This window comes from Gossypium hirsutum, chromosome A10 (genome assembly GCF_007990345.1).
Source record: "Gossypium hirsutum isolate 1008001.06 chromosome A10, Gossypium_hirsutum_v2.1, whole genome shotgun sequence".
NCBI lineage: Eukaryota > Viridiplantae > Streptophyta > Magnoliopsida > Malvales > Malvaceae > Gossypium > Gossypium hirsutum.
In genome coordinates, this window is record NC_053433.1 from 108008659 (window position 1) to 108025860 (window position 17202).

The following is a 17202-nucleotide window of genomic DNA, read 5'->3' on the forward strand; positions in this document are numbered from 1 at the left end:
AACTAATTATCATTATAGTTTAAGGTTTATGATTTAGGGCATATGATTATACAATAATCATAAACACTAATCTATAACCCTTAAAACAATAATTAAAATTTATGGTTATACAATATATTAAATATTTTCTTATATAATCGTAAAAGAGATAGTATTGAATTTAAAATATTAAATTAATTATCATTATAGTTTAAGGTTTATGTTTTAAGCTATATGGGTTTAAGGTTTATGAGTTAACTATGGTTTAAAGGTGGGTTAAGGGTTGGGTTTAAGGTTAGGTGTTAGGGGTTAAGGGTTAAGGGTTTAATGTTTAGGGATTAAGAGTTTAGGGTTTAGGTTAGTTAGTATTTTTTAATTATATGATAAATATTTTCTTATATAATTATAAAAGAGATAGTATTAATTTTAAAATATTGAATTAATTATCATTATAGTTTAGAGTTTAGGGTTTAGAGTTTAAAGTGCATGAGTTATTATTTTAAGGTTTATGGATTATGAGTTTAGGGTTTATGATTTATGGTTATGTAAGAGGTAATTTCCCCATTTTCCCTAATCCGAATCTTTAAAATAATCACCCCTTTTTCCCCAATTCAAAATCCAAAATCCCCGATAAATGTTTCTTTTTCTAACAATGGTTTAGTGTGCAATTGTATACTCATGCACTTTACCATTGTTAAGGTTAGTCCATATTTCAGTTAAAAAAATCAATATTCAAAATTTAAAAAAATAATAATTCCAAAAAATAATAATCTCAACACAAAAATTTTAAAAGAAAAGAATAGAAAAAAATATATGTTAAAATGAAAAAAAAATAAAATTTAACAATAGTGGCGTTTTTTGGAAAAAAACGCCGCAAAAAAAAATTGAGATACAGTTTCCATATAAACGCTCGTTTTATTTTCACCCCTCCCCTAAATCCCCAATTTTGCGCTGCTAAAAACCCTGATTCTATTCCCTTTGTTTTCACCGATCAAAATCCCCTTCTCATAAATTTTCTCTCTTGATGGAAGAGACGCGATGTGCAATTTGACTGTTCCAATTTCCTTTTCAACGTTCAATTAAAACCCTAGCCTCTTCCTTTTGCTTCTATCGGGGGGGGGGGAAGGAATCATGTCTTTCGATCTCATATGCTGAAGCCGTCCTGCAGCTGCTTTGGATCCTCCCAAGATCTGTACGGCTGAGGACCAAAAGAAGAAAGATGATGAGGATTTGGTGAGTGGCTGTTTGGGATTTCACCCTGCTGGTTCTCTACACCGCAAATCCGTACGCTCTTCCCTTTTTTTATTTTATTTCTTTTTGAAAAATAAATTTTTAAATCTATATTCAAATCTTAATTATTTTTATTCTAATATAAATTATTTAATTTCTTGTTTATCTTCGTCTTCAATTTTGGTGTACGTATATAAAATTATTATGGATTTCTCTTTATTTTTAATTTTTTTTATCTTTGGTGCTTTAGTTTCAGTAATTGATTTGCAGTTCTTATTAAATTCAATGGCGTTTTTAATTGCTTGTTCCTTCGATTAGTTTGTTTGATTTAGTTAAGGTTTGATCTCTTTTATGTTATAAGTTTCGATAATTATGCCATTTAAGTTATTGACGGACCTTTCTAGTCTTAGATATCTTGTATTTTAAAGTTGAATTTGTAATTGTAACTACGAATTTTGCATTGAATGAGATCCATCTTATAATTTTCATTTCAATTCGAGCAGTGAATGTTGATTATTCAATTTATTGCAGGAATCATTTCAACTTTTACCGTATTCCCCGAAGCTTTTGAATGGTTATGTCCTGAGAATCAGATTGATTATGTCCTGTTATTTGCCTAGGGCTTCCTTTATATGTCAAGATCATTCGTATAGAATATATGTCATGGTTGTGCATTTCCTTTTTGCTTACTATAATAACAAGAATATTAACTTTGAAAAATAACCTTTTTTCCTATTTATATGTAGTATTGGCTATACGATGCTTATGGAAGGTGGTAAATAAACTCAGCTTGAATGAACAGCTTTTATTGATGTTTGCTAGTTTATTTTTAAGTTTGATTGTGTTTGTTAAGAATTCCAAAGTTGCACTTGTTTTTGTATGTTTGTGTTCATTCGTTTAAATAAATGAACTTATTCGTGAACTTAATATAAGTAAATATGTCGACAAACAATTAAAAATCTGTTCATGAATAGTAAACCGACAAACCATAAATAAACATATTTCTTATTATTTAGATATGAAATAATCAAATATAAATATTATTTTATTTTATTATAATCAAACAATAAACAAGTTCTCAGTAAGGCGACTAATAGTTTAGTTCGTCTTTTGTAGATGCTATTCACGTCTTTGCTCGCCTTTGCGATTGCTCTTCTCAGCCTCTTCTCACAATCCCTGAAGGTATTCCCAACTTTTATTTCTATTTTGCTTTTGATTGTTCGCTTATGCTTGAAATTTTTGTCTTTGAATATGAAATTTTGAATATTACTCAGATATTAGCAACATATCTTAACTGACCAAATGTAGTAGAAAGATTTCTGTATTAAGAGTTGAATTATATTTTGTGTCTTTTATTTAAAAAATAGATAAATTAATTTCTATTAAAAATTTCATTTATTTCTACCATTAAAACTGTCGTGGATGATGAAATAACCAGACAGTTACCGGTAGCATATAAGGACCCGTTTTTAATAGTAAAAATGTACAAAATTCTTAATTAAAATATCAATTTACTTTTTAATCTAATATATAAAAATCAAATTACGGATAGTTTGTTGGTAACATTTATGGCTGATCCGGATGCCATCATTATTCATTTCTAAGTGCCAATAAGAAATCAGAGCCAGCAGGGGATGGTTGATTAATTTCAGTTCCATGGTCAGCCTTTGCTACTTGATTTGACCTATGCCAAAGCTACTTTCGTGCTCCAAATGCAAAATTGAATGTTTATAGATAAAAGTTACAGACTACTTCTAAGTTCTAACCATGCCATGCTGAAATCTTGTGTTAATATTAGTCTTGTCAGGGCATGCTAGTTTTGAAAAAAGTCAAATTAAATTAAAAGTTTTGAACTTTTTCTATGAATCGATCAATTTTGAATTTCAATTATATAGTTTATGAGTTGAATCACATCATTTTATTTTCAAATTCAAGCTGTTGGTTTTTAATGAACAAATCAAATTAAATTAATTCAAATTTAGATTTGTTGATACCAAGTTAAGATTATGGTAGCTAATGACAGTTCCCTCACTAAATGGGCAAATAGCTGTAAGATATGTTGCTAATATTCAAATTATAAGATAGCTGAAAATTTGACATGGTCATGAAATTCAATTTATAATTTGTTGCTAATATTCTTTAATTTTTAGCTGAATTAACTGACCAAATTCGATTTGTTGGTTAACCATAAAAAATTCAGTTTGGTTAACAGGAGATTTTGAGAAAATTTGATATTTGAATGTTATTTTGGTTATTAGTTAGGATTAATCCTGTTAAGTTTTTATACCTTCATTTTATTTGTTTTGAACTTTTAGTATGTGTTAATTTAACATCTGATGGTGATTAATATCTTTATTGTATCGTGCTTCTAGATTTTGATTTGTTCTGATTTTTGGTTGGATACATGTATGTGTTCTTTTATAAAATTTTCTTGTGTAAAAATATATTACTTTTATGTTTTGGAATCTATCCTTCATGTTGCGGTGGACTGATAATTATGTGTGGGTTTTTTGGGTCTTCCAAATAAGTTACGTGTTGTATCAACTTGTGAATTTAAGTTCTGTGCTATATCAACTCGTGCATTTTGATCATGATGTCAACAAAAGTATTGGTGTCCGAATAATTGCATCCATCGGGAAAATACAGTTGATGAAAATAGGAGGTACATGTGTAATTTTGATATAGATTCTAGGGTATTGGTGAATTACTTTTTACCCTTTTTCTTATAGATAATTTATAAATGCTTTAACTTTTGTTCCTGTTTGACATTGAAGGCCTACTTTATATTGGATGAACTCTTGATTGCCGGTGAACTTCTTTATGTTTGTCTGAATTTGACTCAATCCAAATTATAGGTTTAAAATTTTATTCAATTCTATTTCATATTTTTAAATGATTAACTTAATCTCGTTTTAGACTTATTCAGATTTATAAAGAAATATATTTTTAGTTTAATATTTAATATTTTAGATTTTTATTAAAATTTTAAATATAGCCAATATATTTTTCATATATGTTACTTTATTTGCAGGTTAATAGCTTTCCAGTATTGGGTTTAAAAAGCTTTATAAATGCTTGATGAATATTTTCCTGCAGGTATTTCTTTTTACTCATTTTTAATTCCATGCTGTATTTGATTTATGCTGGACATGTTTTGTTGCTAAATTACTTAACTTATTTCTATTCATTTTTGCTTTAACTTATTTAAGAAATACAATTTTTTTTACTCCAGCCTCTGTTTGCTTGTTGAAATTATTAAGGTACGTTTTAGTTCAAAATTCACATAAATAATAGTTTCATCATGATGATTTTGAAAAAAATCATTTTACTTAGATATATGATTTGGTATGAAGTAATGATGAGTATGGTTTATAATTAGCTCATCTTGGTAAGATTGTTAATTGGTATGATATGCATTTGTGGTTGTTATAATTCGGCTCAAGTGAATTAAGTACGGTTGTTGGATGTGTTTTGGGTATGGTTTATTATTGAATTACATTTTGACTGTAATTTGTTTATTTATTAGTTTGGGAAATGGCAGTGATGAGCTGTTATATTTGGTTGATGATAGATAAATGAATACATATGTACTTATGTCATGAATTTTGGTGATTTGGGATGTAAAGGTCAAATTGTTATATATATATGTTATTGTATGTTCGGCTATGATATTTGACTATTTATGTTTGGTTTACGATGGCAAGAATGAATATGATTTAACTGTTATATTGAAGTCTTATTAAATGACCGAATATATATAAATTGATTTACTTGTGTATATGAAATTTCAGCATGATTTATAGCATATGAAATTGACATGTTTTGATTTGGCTAAATGACATGAAAAATGATTAATGTTAGTCAAGTGAGCAATGTATGAATTGGTTATGTTGCAAGCGAAATTTGGTTATTTAGATATGCTTGTATGTGATTGTAAAATTTTGCTTACTTAACCATGAGGTATAGTTCAGATACAAGCTAGCACAGATGAGCAAATTTCTCAACTTAGAGCGGAGGCAGCAGCGAGGGAGGCAGAGGCAGCAGCGAGGGAGGCGGAGTAGAACAGAAAATACAATGAACTCCAGCTACAAATTCAGTCTATGATGACTATGTTCCAGCAATTTTAAAATCCGCCATCTTAAACATTTGTTTTATTGTAACTTTTAACATTATTTTAAGAATATTTTGAATATTCATTTACAATTTATATAATATATTTTTGTATAATTTTGTATTATTTAAATTTGCGGGTTTTGGTTGGATTTCATTGTACATTTGTTGTTTTTGGTTGAGTTTCTTGCAGGAGGGTTGGATATAGGTGGAAAAACATATATAGCAAAACTGGGCAACTTAGAGGCGTTTTTTAAAAAGCGCCGCGAAAAGTCCTCGTCTTTAGCGGCGTTTTTTAAAAAGCGCCGCTAAAGGTCCTGGTCTTTAGCGGCGTTTTTTAAAAAAGCACCGCGAAAAGTCCTGGTCTTTAGCGGCGGTGTATATAGCGACGTTTTTTTTGCGGCGCTTGGCGCTTAAAAACGCCGCTAAAGGCAAAACAAAACGTCGCTAAAAGTCTGTTTTCCTGTAGTGCCCGTTTCCTTTTTCCCTGTTTTGTAGTGTTAAGAGCTCGGAGGTCAGATTTGGTCGGAGACACATCACACTGTCAACCTCAGGATTTCGGTATATAAAGAAACTTTATTTTGGAAATCAATGGCATGTATAAGCTAATAAAGTAAATGTTAACGTGAAATTAATGTAAAGTTAGCCATTAGTATGGTTAACAAACCTGGTTTTAGATATGTGATGACGTTATCTTATAAATATGCATGAATTTATCTTGAAAATATGTTGAATTGATTTGGTTGATATGGATTGGTCTCGATTTAATATTGCAGGGAAGGTTAGATATTTATAAAGGGGCTATATTGAATATAAAAAAAAATTAATTCGTAAACTCTGGTAATGCCTCGTACCCTATTCCGGCAATGAATACGGGTAGGGGTATTACAATTTTATTGCAAGCGTATTGGTCAGTTGTAATATTTATAATGTTACAATGGAACATAGAAGTTTTCTAATGATCGAACCCAAAGGAGATGACAATTGAGCGATAGCTAGCATACACAATAGAATCTAAGCGTCCACTAATACAATTTTATAGTACACTAATTCGTAACAATAAAATGTTGCAATAAAATTAAATATGCTACTATAAGGACTGAATTGCAAAGAATGTAAAATTAAGAGACTGTCCAATAAATAACTAATGGTGGTTGGTTGATTTCGACGTGATTCACTGACATCCAAATAAGAGACTTAAATCATGTAAATTACTAGTGGCTCAATTTTATCTTTCGATCTCAAATTTACCAACTTAAATGAATTAGTTTCAATTTATCTTTTGATTTCACTGGTTAACCTAAGACTAATGAACAAGTGCACAATAATATCACATTTCAATTTCACTTGCCTCAATATTCTCTTAGGGGCATCACTTTTTATGATTTTTGGTCTATTTGATTTAGTTCACTTTATACGATTTAGTCATTTGTCCTAAAATTTTAATTTACCTACATATTCATCAACCAACTACTTTTAGGTTTAGTTTCTCCGACTAAAAGTAAAATGAATAAACATGAAAGAGAAAAACAACGCAACCATGAAAATGAAGCTTAAAAAAATTATAGGAGTTGAGATTTTTATGTAAAAAATACTTAAAAAGCATGAAAACAAAAATATCCAACAAGAAAATATAAAACAATAATCATAAAAGGAACAAGATGAAACTGAAATCTTTTCCATATTCAAAGGAAAATAAGTTCAGTTGGGCGTATTTTCCTGCTAACTATGTAGAAAACTTGTCTAATTAGATGTGTTTTCACACACTCACTCTAAATCAACTTATTTTTTTAATTTTTCAAAAATCGACCTATTTTTAAAATTATTATTTTTAACATATTGCAACAAATTAGCCTCCAATAACCAACCAAAATAATTAACAAATATAATTAATCATCAACAATCCATCAAAATAATTAACAAATATAACTAATTATCAAATAATCCATCAAAATAACCAACAATTATAACTAATAATCAAATAAACCATAAAAATATTGGATTAAAATTATGTGTTAAACATAAAATCAACTCAATAATTAAAGTCCAAATACCATCAGCCACCCACCCATGCCCACTCAAATACCCAAATCCCCAAACTCAGGCCGAACCCATAAAAACAATCTCATGGCCCCTCACCATCAAGATTCACAAATTATAACCTTCCCTAGCAAATTTTTTGTTTCTTTCTTTCCTTCTTTCCCAAACAGAATGCTAGAGAACTTTATTTTTTAACCCAAAAAGTTCTCCCATAAAAATCTTATGAATCTAAGATCTAAATTTTAATCCTTGCTTAGTCCTTTCTCCTCCTCCTCACGCCAGCATAAAAAATGGAGAAACAAAACAAAGATCAAGAAAGACTCAAGTGAAAATAGGTACTTGAAAATTTAAGCAATTTCTTGACTCTTGATGCGTATTGTAGATGAGAGAATGATGGGTTGCTTGGTTTTTGGCTGGATTAGATATTTGAGAAACTGAGAATCTTTCTTTTTTTTCTAAAGCCTGCCTACTGAGCTCAGTATCAGTAACTTTGACAATTTTCTTTTTCTTTTTTTAAAAAAATCGGTGAAAACGGGTATACCGGACCCATTTTGCAGCTATTCCCCGTTACGGCGTTATTTCGCGGCCGTTACCCAAATTTATTCACACCGCGATCTCAACGTTTAGCTATTCGAATCCCTTGAAAAAGGAATATCATACAATTAAATTTTTTTTATCACTATCTACTTTGCTGTAGGCTTAAAGCTTAAGCTAAGGGAGAACAATTAAACTGATCGAACGAGCCAAAGCTTAAGTCCAGTTTTCGGCTTTTTTTCCTTATTTAGGTCGAATGGTGATGGATTGCTCACTGACATTCAGATTCCGATAGCGATGATATAAAAGAGATTTGGTTGAAGGAGCCCAACTGTGCGACAACACCAATGGCTGCTGCAATGTGTTAATCTTTTTGTGAGAACGTAATTATTTTGATTTAATTTTATGCTAATGGGTGAAGCTGTGAGGGGAGTGATAGTAGACCATGCGTTGCTTCAATATGGGACCATACAGCCCGAGAATTTCAAGAGCAACGGAACTCTTTCCTTGCTCCGCAAGCTCCGATTTTCCAATATTCAAACGGTATAAATTAATTTTATAAATTCATGCTTTTCTATTTTTTGACCTTGTTTGTTTTGATTCGATTTGCATTGCCCATTGCTCTCCTCTCTCTTAATTGCAGGCCATTTCCTATGTGTTGCCTGTTTCAGCTGAGCAAGTAAGTGAAATGAAACCTGAAGAGATTACTTTGTTCTTTTTCTTTTCTGCTGGCAGCATTCCAGTTGCATGTTTGTGTTGTTTATAAAAAATAATTGATATATAATATTAAAAAAAAAGACTTTCAAATCGTAATAAAATAATTGTACAATATTAAAAAAAATATATGTATACCATGTTTGAAATATGGACATTCTGCAAATTTATACTTTTTATTCTTCAATCTTAATTTTTTTTTAATCTCTAAAAAATCAATGAATAAATTAATGGTTTTATCAATATTAAATAATAATGTTATTTTCATTATAAAATAAATGTTTCATATATGTTTGTCATGTAGTACCACCCTCTTTGGACACTGCATATTTTGTGTATGTATCCTTTTTTATGTTTTTGTCCTTTGATGATAGAATTAATATCGATTTAAATAGAAATAATTAAAATAATAAGATATTTATTATTGATTAAATTTAATAATTTAATTTATAATGAAAATGTAATTTAAGATGATTACTTTAACACTTATTATGGGTTTGTAAAGAGTATGGTTTTTTAAAATGTTATAGGTATGAATATTTAGTTTAGGCAGTTTTTCACCAATAAAAAAAGAAAAAAAAAAGAAAAAAAAGAAAGGAATTTGCAACCCAAAATTATTGTAGTATTATAACGCGTAACACAATTTCTTCCTTCATCCACTTTAAGCTCCAAAACAAAAAATTAAAGATGCAAGAAAATAGTAATAATAAAATTATATTTATTTGCTTATTCATATATATTTTTTCCTTATAATTAAAAGTAACAAAATTATAAAAAATTGTTTTATGAATTAGAGAAGTTATTCTTTAATAGTGTATAAGAAATAAATGACAATTCATATTTATTAAAAAATCAATATTAACTAAGAAAGATAAACTAAACATTGAATACATTCAAAAATTATAATATTAGTTCATGATAAATACAAAAATATATTTACATTAAATTAATAAACACATATAATAATAATGATTAAAAAATAATTGTTGAAATTTAAACCTCTTTTTCGAAATAAACCTAAATAAATAAAAAAACGATTTTAAGAGTGATTGCTTCGTGTAGTATAAACAACTTAAAAAAAAACAATTCCATAATTCTCATAATCAATTAAAAAACAATATCATAATTCTCATCATCAATTAAAATAACGTTTCATCTTTCTGGTGTCATTATTGTTCGAATATGATTTGATATTGCCTCTTCGAAGAACCTCATGATTTGATTTAATGGTCCATTCTTTTGGATCCTTTGATTGAATATGACTAACTATTGGATGCTATTTATAGAGCTAAACTTAATTTTTAATTGATATATAACTCTAATATTTTATCTATATTACCTTTAAAATTCTATTCAAATCAAAACTCGATAGTTTTGTTTGATCAATGAAAGAGACTAAATTTGACAAACTTAAAAGAATCCCTCCATATTAAAATAAATTGGGACGAATATCATTATAAATATATATTATAAAAATTATTTAAGCCTTAATTAATTATTTTAAATTAAAATATAATTATATTTAGATGTCAATTTTGTAATATGATTGAAAAAAGGGTATTCTCGTTGATTCAAAATTTTTTTCAAACTCATGTTTTTATATATATGATAGATTATAGATCTTGTGTTCAGCATTCATGTTGGGGACAACATATTTGGACATGGATGGATATGGTAGTATGGTATTCCATGGATTTGGAAAAATTTAGATAAAAAAAATTTCATAGCCATATCGAACATATACTCGTATCCATACTTCCTTGAGTCTTTATAACATGCCGCTATTAGATGCTTCTATCTAGGAATAACCCTGAGCCTGTGTAACATCGATCATCTCTATTGAACATAATAATATTTACACAGAATGAATCATCGAACATGTTTTTTTTCTTAGGTTAATCTCCTGCAGACAATGGCTAAGCTACACTCTTTTGAATGCCTTCCTTTGACGGCATCTTCCCTGGACATTGCATCACGTGAGATTGCCCAAACTTGGTCTCATATCTCAGGCACCATTTTGTATCTCCTTCCTAACCATGATGCCTCTCCCAAAATAACCTGCACATACTTCTCAATTGCTCTTGGTGAGTGCTGTTTAATCTTTTCATTCCTAAGGTTCTGTTGGTTTTTTCTCTGCAATTATGCATAAACCTACGTTTCTAGAGATCCTACTAGTGTTTATCAATGTCTATTGTGTCGAAGAGAGCGGCTTCTTCAGCTTGACCCAAATTCATGCTTTTTGCTTGGTCAAAATTGCTCCCTTTTTTCCCCAGATGATGAAGTTACCAGTGTACTCCACAAGTCAAACAGGATTTATATGGAGAAATTTGAAGAGCTTCCTTTGACTATTTGCCGCCTAAATAAAAAGGTCACCTCTCATCACCCTTTTCTATTCATCTCTTTTACTCGTTTGAATCTTAACAAGCTGCCAAATCCTTGGATCTTTGTATTCTCTAGCCACCTAAAAACTTCAGATGTCATCGGGATAATTATGAAGAACCAAAAAAAATAAAGTAATATAAATGGTATATATTTATAATAAATATAGGTTTGTCTCTAGAAAATCACAAATAGTAAGTATTGGCCTAGAAATAAATTTACTTTTAAACAAGCTTTAGGTAACTCGAAAGAAAACAACCTTTCATGACTTCTTTCACATTTTTCTCAGGCAATAAGCAATGATGTTGTGACGGTTGGTTACATTATGAAGCCTTCTCGCGAGGAAGATTTCGCCAAGGTTAGCCCTTTGACGGAAAATGAAATTATTCTGTTCTCTTTGGGGGGAAAAAATGTACTAAAAATAAGTACAAACCTATAAGTTATGATTTTTCCTATCCTTTCATATTTGCTAGAAACCTACTCAAGCTATGTATTTTTGAAGTTAATTTTGTGATTATTGACCAACCAAAGCTCATTTTTGGTGTATTTTGTAGAGGGGTGCCTTGCCAATGTGTCCAACTCCGAATGGGTTGATGTTTTTGCCCTTAACTTTTGAACTTCCTATTTCAAAACAATTAGAAGAGGTTGATGTGATTCTCCATAAAGCAACTGATGAAATTGTGTCCATTGAATTAAATAGCTCCTCAGAATCTTCCTACTGGATTGGTTACACGAAAGGAATGCAAGAACTGCAAAGGTAACTTTTAACTCCAATTTATCCATCTTATGCATGCACCTATGCACTCACATGTAACTGAATAATGTATAAAGCTTTTCGGCTTTCTTATCTTTGGACATTTGTGTTTGGAAAAGTACTGTCATCTTAATCTTGAGTATTTATATAAGAAAAATGTTAATTTAGTTCGTAGTCCTTGAATAATTTTAGTTTGAGGATGTGATACTCATAGAACTGCTTTTTAAATAGTGCTGATGCATTACAGGCATATTGAAAATCACAATGACTGCTTCGAAGTTGATCCACTTAATAGTATTTACCCTGTACTTGATCGGTTAAAGATCCAACAACTTTTACTTGGGCTAGAGGATCTTAACGTAGGGGGACGCTGCAAAGTCAGGGCTCCTCACTTTCTCAAGGTCTTTTACCTGAACATATATATTATAAACTTGTTTTGCAGGTCATGTGAAAACTACTAGTATTACTTTATGCAATAAACTTGTCAAAATGTTTTATGATAAGGAAATTGAAATTGGATATATAAATGATAGGAGTTTGGGGTTTCTTCTTGTTTTTCGTGTACTGCAACTAGGTTACTTTTTGTAATTGTAATGCCCAAGAGTTCCAGACTGAAATGAGATCTATGTAATTCATCTTTTTCCCAGTCTTGCCTTGAGTTGGGTGCATTTGTATATGGGTTGGTTTCATATATCATGAGGCATATATTATAAGGTGGAACATATTATGTTTTCCCTAATGAAGACTTGGTTGTTGAGATAATATTGTTGTTGTTGCATACACTTGAATAAATGTCTAGGCCAGATTATGGAGTGGCCTCTGTGACGACAATTTTAGGTTGTGGTCCTAGTTTCTCATGAAATTCTTTTTGTTAATTTATTGGGCAGTTTGATTTTATTTTGGTGCATGACAATGGCTGAATTATGATGATACTTTTTCATTAGAAAAATAATTGAGGTTCATGGATAACCTTTGTTTTCCTCGAAATATCTGTACTTTAAACGATCAAGTCCAACCTTCCCCCACCCCTCCTGTTTTTCCCTCAAAATAAGGGGAAAAAAGTAAAAGGCTGCATTTGCTCTCACCCTACCTTTTGTCTGTTGTTCAAGAACAATTAAACAATTATGTTTTATGTTCTTCATATGTTTCTCCCCGAGTTTAACAGTCTTTTTGCATGTTTTCCACTCAAATATTCAGGTTAACAGTTTTGATGAACCTGATTTGGTACAAAGACTGCATGATGCAACATTATCTCTTCCAAGTATAGTGAAACCGCAGGTTGCTTGTGGCGTAGCTGATGCTCACAGTATGGTAAATATTTCCTTAAATTCAAATCCCTTCTTGTACCATGAGTTTGGATTATCTTATTGCGGAGGAAACACATAAGAGAAACCTAGATTTCCGTAAATTATTTTTCTTACATTTGTTACAAATGCTACTTTCTTTCCCTGAGTTCTTGTTGCTTTAGTCAAAATGTTCTTTTCTGACTAATCTACTTCGTTATTTCCATTTCATGTCAGCATAAAACATTATCTGCTTGGTGAAGCCTTACAGTATTCCTCTCTTCGTTCCCACTTTCTGGTCATAGTGTTGTGTTCTTTAAGTTGGAAATGTAGATATAAGATCTTAATGATGAGAAGTTTATCTTTATCTAAAGCAAAGAAGCATTACTGTTATATCTCATCATCTGTGTATAATCTGTTACCACTTAATAGCGATGGTGGTAGTTCTCTTAAAGCAGCATAATAGCAAGAAGACAGGATGATAAATTGCCTTAGTCTTCAAGATATGGATTACATAATTATATCATTAAAACAACAAGAAGAAGATTTTTCCTTGCAGTGGCAGCATAGCCATATCTTCTATAAGCTTGGTAGAATGCTTTATTTTTTTGGTTTATTTGGTCAAGAAATTAAGCACCAGTGTAGTTTTAGAAAATTCTTTTCCATTTCTCCATCTCTATTTCACATTATTGATAATCAATGAAATAAGGATGATAGGCAGATTTGAAATCTTTGTTTCCCCTTTGCTGTAAAATTGGGCTTATTACGAATGGTTTTCTCATTTTTTAATTACATTTAGAGTACTTTGCTTTATCCTATAAATTATATGTTTGATCTTATTTAAGATGTAAATGGAATTGGGAAATGGAAATTATTTTCTAACACTACAGCCCTATATTTTTTCCCTTCGGTAATTCCTGTAATGCAACTTAGGCATTTCTGAAACATGTTAAATTATCTTTATTTGAATGAATGATTGGTATTCTGTTTTATAGTCTCGCATTATATTACTACAAGCACAAGAAGATGATAATTTGTCTAATATCAATCCATATTCAGAGAAAACAAAATAACTTATCACCTACTAATTTAGCTTGGCGGCATTTTTAAATTATTGCAACTCTTATTTCGGACACTATGATTCAATTTAAACGAACTATGATTGTCATTTCTTCCATCAACTTTACCAAAATTTTGTACTTCAGAAAAGCTAAATATTGTCATTAACAGGCAATTGTCTTTCAAGTTGAAGACTTCAAGGTTTTGAATGTTCCACTACCTGCTGTCATTCAGGTAAGCATCCGCTAATATTTCAAAGTTTTTCACATCAAGTAAATGATGGTTACATGTTTTATTGTTAAATCCTGCGGCTCGTCTCTTGAAATATATATACAATTATTCATAATTTCAGTTTTAATACTAGTTCCTTGCAATTTGTATGCTGCTCCTTTTTCTGCTTATTAGATCATGTTCTTCCATTTCTTTGTGCTTGTCTTATACAATTCCATGGGGACCTTTCAATTTAAGGTGCTAAACTTTTTAACCCGCAACACACACAAAAAAAAGGGAGTTCAGTTAATTTTATCAATGATCAAGCTATGGCGCTACAATGAAACCTATTTACGTAAACTTTAAATCTGACAATCTATTCGTAGTTGAAATCTTGGCTCTAAAGTGGGAAATGCCTTGGAATGCAGGAATATGTTGATCATTCATCCACTTTGTTCAAGTTTTATGTTCTGGGTGACAGAGTTTTCCACACAGTAAAGAAGTCTATGCCTAATGCTGATGTTTTGATAAAATCATCCGAAAAAAATGGATCAAAACCTCTTCTCTTTGATAGGTACACTGTTTCCTTTCACTTTTTTTCCCCGTGTAATGCAACCTTTTGCTTTTAAATTGAATTCTTCTATAGAAATTTTCTGTGGTTGCACCCTTGGCAGCTTAAAGTCTCTACCTACTGCCACCGCAAACCAGCATTCTGAAGGTCGGGATCCATGCCTTGATCTTGCGCTAGTAAACAAGGCTGCTGAGAGGCTTTCGAAGAGGCTGGGTCTTACTATTTTTGGCTTTGACGTTGTTGTGAGTAGCTTGAATAAACTTTGCCTGCATATTTCTTATGTGAAAACTATCATATTCTTATTAAATCTGTTTCAGTGCATTCTAATTTAAGGCAATGGTGTTAACTGCAGAAAGGTATATTTGTATGATTAGAAATTGAAAATAAAGACGAATGCTTTAGTCTAGTATATAAACTATGTCCGGATCTGACTAAATCCTTGGTGACCTGCTAGTAGCACAATTACTTTATGTTGTTCTGACTCTTCATTTTTCTGGAAGTACCATGTTTGATGCATATTCGGAAATGGGCATTAAGGATGTAATCCTCTAAACATATTCTATATATATGAAAAAACTTAGAAAAATTTAGAGATGCCTGTGTTTAGATACAAATCCATATTCAAAACTTGCATCCGAGTCGAATGACATAGATACTTCAACTGTTTGTTTCTTCTCCTTCCTTATGCCGAATAATCTCAACTGACTTTTGAGAATCATGGGATGGAGTTGGGGTGAATGACAACCTTGGCCTTGGTAATGGAGAAAGATCTTTGAAACTATTGACATTGAACAGAGGTATTCAAGGGAATTTGGTGACATCTTGGAATGAAGCTCTGGGTTGAAAAAGAAGCAAGAGATAGTGTAATGTAACCTTTATTAAACATGTCTCTATAGTGATTGTAATGATATTTCTGTGGCAATCTATGTACTGCATCCTGTTTGTGTTTTTTTTCTTTTTGAGTTATTTTCATGTTTAACATGATATTTTTATATAAAATTTGACACTTTCCACTCCATTTTACCTCTGTTATTTTCACCTGTAGTCCCACTCCATTACAATGCCCCATTGTTAAAGCATATACCTTTGGCAAACCTTACTGACTTGTATGATTTTGTCATGTCACCTCATCTCATGTTTTCCTCATCTCATGTTTTATTATATATATATTTTGCATTGCATTCAGGTCATTTCCAAAATTATTAGGTTTGAGTCATCATGATGGGTATGTTTTAATGGGGGTTATTCCGGTTTCCTGTACTCAGATTCAAGAAGGTTCTGGCGATCATGTCGTTGTGGATGTAAACTACCTGCCGTCATTCAAAGAAATTCCTGACGATGTGGCTGTTCCTGCATTTTGGGATGCTATTAAAAAGAAGGTAGATTCGAAAGCAGTGAAGTAGCGAAGTATGGCTCCTCTTCCCATGGAGTCCCATGATTAGCAAGAGACAAGAAAAAGCAAAGCGGGTTTGGATCCTGTCAAAACAAAAGCAGAGTGAGTTTGGATTTTCCTTTTGTTGACAATAAGTACATGGTTTCATTATTGAGTCAAATCCATGTTGTAGCTTTAAGAAATAATATAACATGAGAGTTTTAAATTAGAAGATACGAAAATTAGTTTGGTTATGTTTTGGTAGATGAATTGTGGGAATAACACTGATAATTTAGTCCCCACCGTGAGGCTATTTAGTTCAAACCTAGCCAATTTAATCCTCAAACTTTTGAAGCATAAACAGAAATGTAAAATCATTCACAAGATTAATGTTAAAACCATAGAAATGTGCTAATGTGAATCAAATGCCACACATCATTTAAAAGTGGTGTCAGCATTTGACTTGCACATAGCAACGGGTTTGCTTTTATTTCGTTAATGATTTTACCTCTTTACTCTGATTATTATTATTATTTTTTTGGTAGAGGGACTAAATTGTCTCGACGACTTCCGTGATACTTTGACCTTAAGAAGTAATGTTTTCTTTTCCCCTTCTCCTGGTTGTGACCAAATTAGTGTAACAATGTTGTGGATCATTTGTTATTTCAATGTAGTGCAACGATTTCGAATTCTTGTTTTATGCCCTTTCTAGTTTAAATTAGACATGACAGTGAAATAACACAAGCATCAACTAGAGACAATTTCAGATGCAAAAAATATATATATATATATATAGAGGCGATTTCAATTCAGACCAAGCAAAGCAGTTACTATTTATATGAACCATGTAATGTAATGTGAAGGCATCTTATTGATAGCCTTAAAATATGCATATGGGAGGTAAAAGTATCATACGAGGAGCTCTATCCGTAAAATGGGCAAATTAGTTTTTTAGATCACATAAAAA

General features: G+C 30.9%; 1 protein-coding gene and 1 long non-coding RNA gene across 6 annotated transcripts; both read left to right on the forward strand.

Moving 5' to 3' along the window:
• The first annotated feature begins 862 nt into the window (after positions 1–862).
• Positions 863–5436, forward strand: LOC107896232 (uncharacterized). 2 transcript variants are annotated; one of them, XR_005902751.1, is made up of 4 exons: positions 863–1263; positions 2326–2391; positions 4241–4305; positions 5176–5436. It is a non-coding gene; the product is annotated as an uncharacterized lncRNA (long non-coding RNA). The 2 variants fall into 2 exon arrangements; XR_005902750.1 differs by having other exon boundaries at positions 5181–5436.
• A 2031-nt stretch (positions 5437–7467) lies between these two features.
• On the forward strand, positions 7468–16924 carry LOC107896234 (inositol 1,3,4-trisphosphate 5/6-kinase 4). Of its 4 annotated transcripts, XR_005902753.1 has the most exons (14): positions 7468–7694; positions 8145–8436; positions 8537–8572; positions 10502–10691; positions 10881–10975; positions 11276–11344; positions 11541–11743; positions 11988–12141; positions 12938–13051; positions 14254–14316; positions 14721–14866; positions 14967–15105; positions 16129–16358; positions 16781–16924. XR_005902753.1 is itself a non-coding variant. In XM_016821344.2 (13 exons), exons 2-13 carry the CDS (start codon positions 8299–8301, stop codon positions 16264–16266), a joined length of 1485 nt encoding a protein of 494 aa, XP_016676833.2. In that variant the 5' UTR covers positions 7468–7694; positions 8057–8298; the 3' UTR covers positions 16267–16725. The 4 variants fall into 4 exon arrangements, 3 of the variants coding, with proteins under 3 accessions (XP_016676833.2, XP_016676832.2, XP_016676834.2); XM_016821344.2 differs by lacking the exon at positions 16781–16924 and having other exon boundaries at positions 8057–8436; positions 16129–16725; XM_016821343.2 differs by lacking the exon at positions 16781–16924 and having other exon boundaries at positions 16129–16725.
• Positions 16925–17202: the final 278 nt, after the last annotated feature.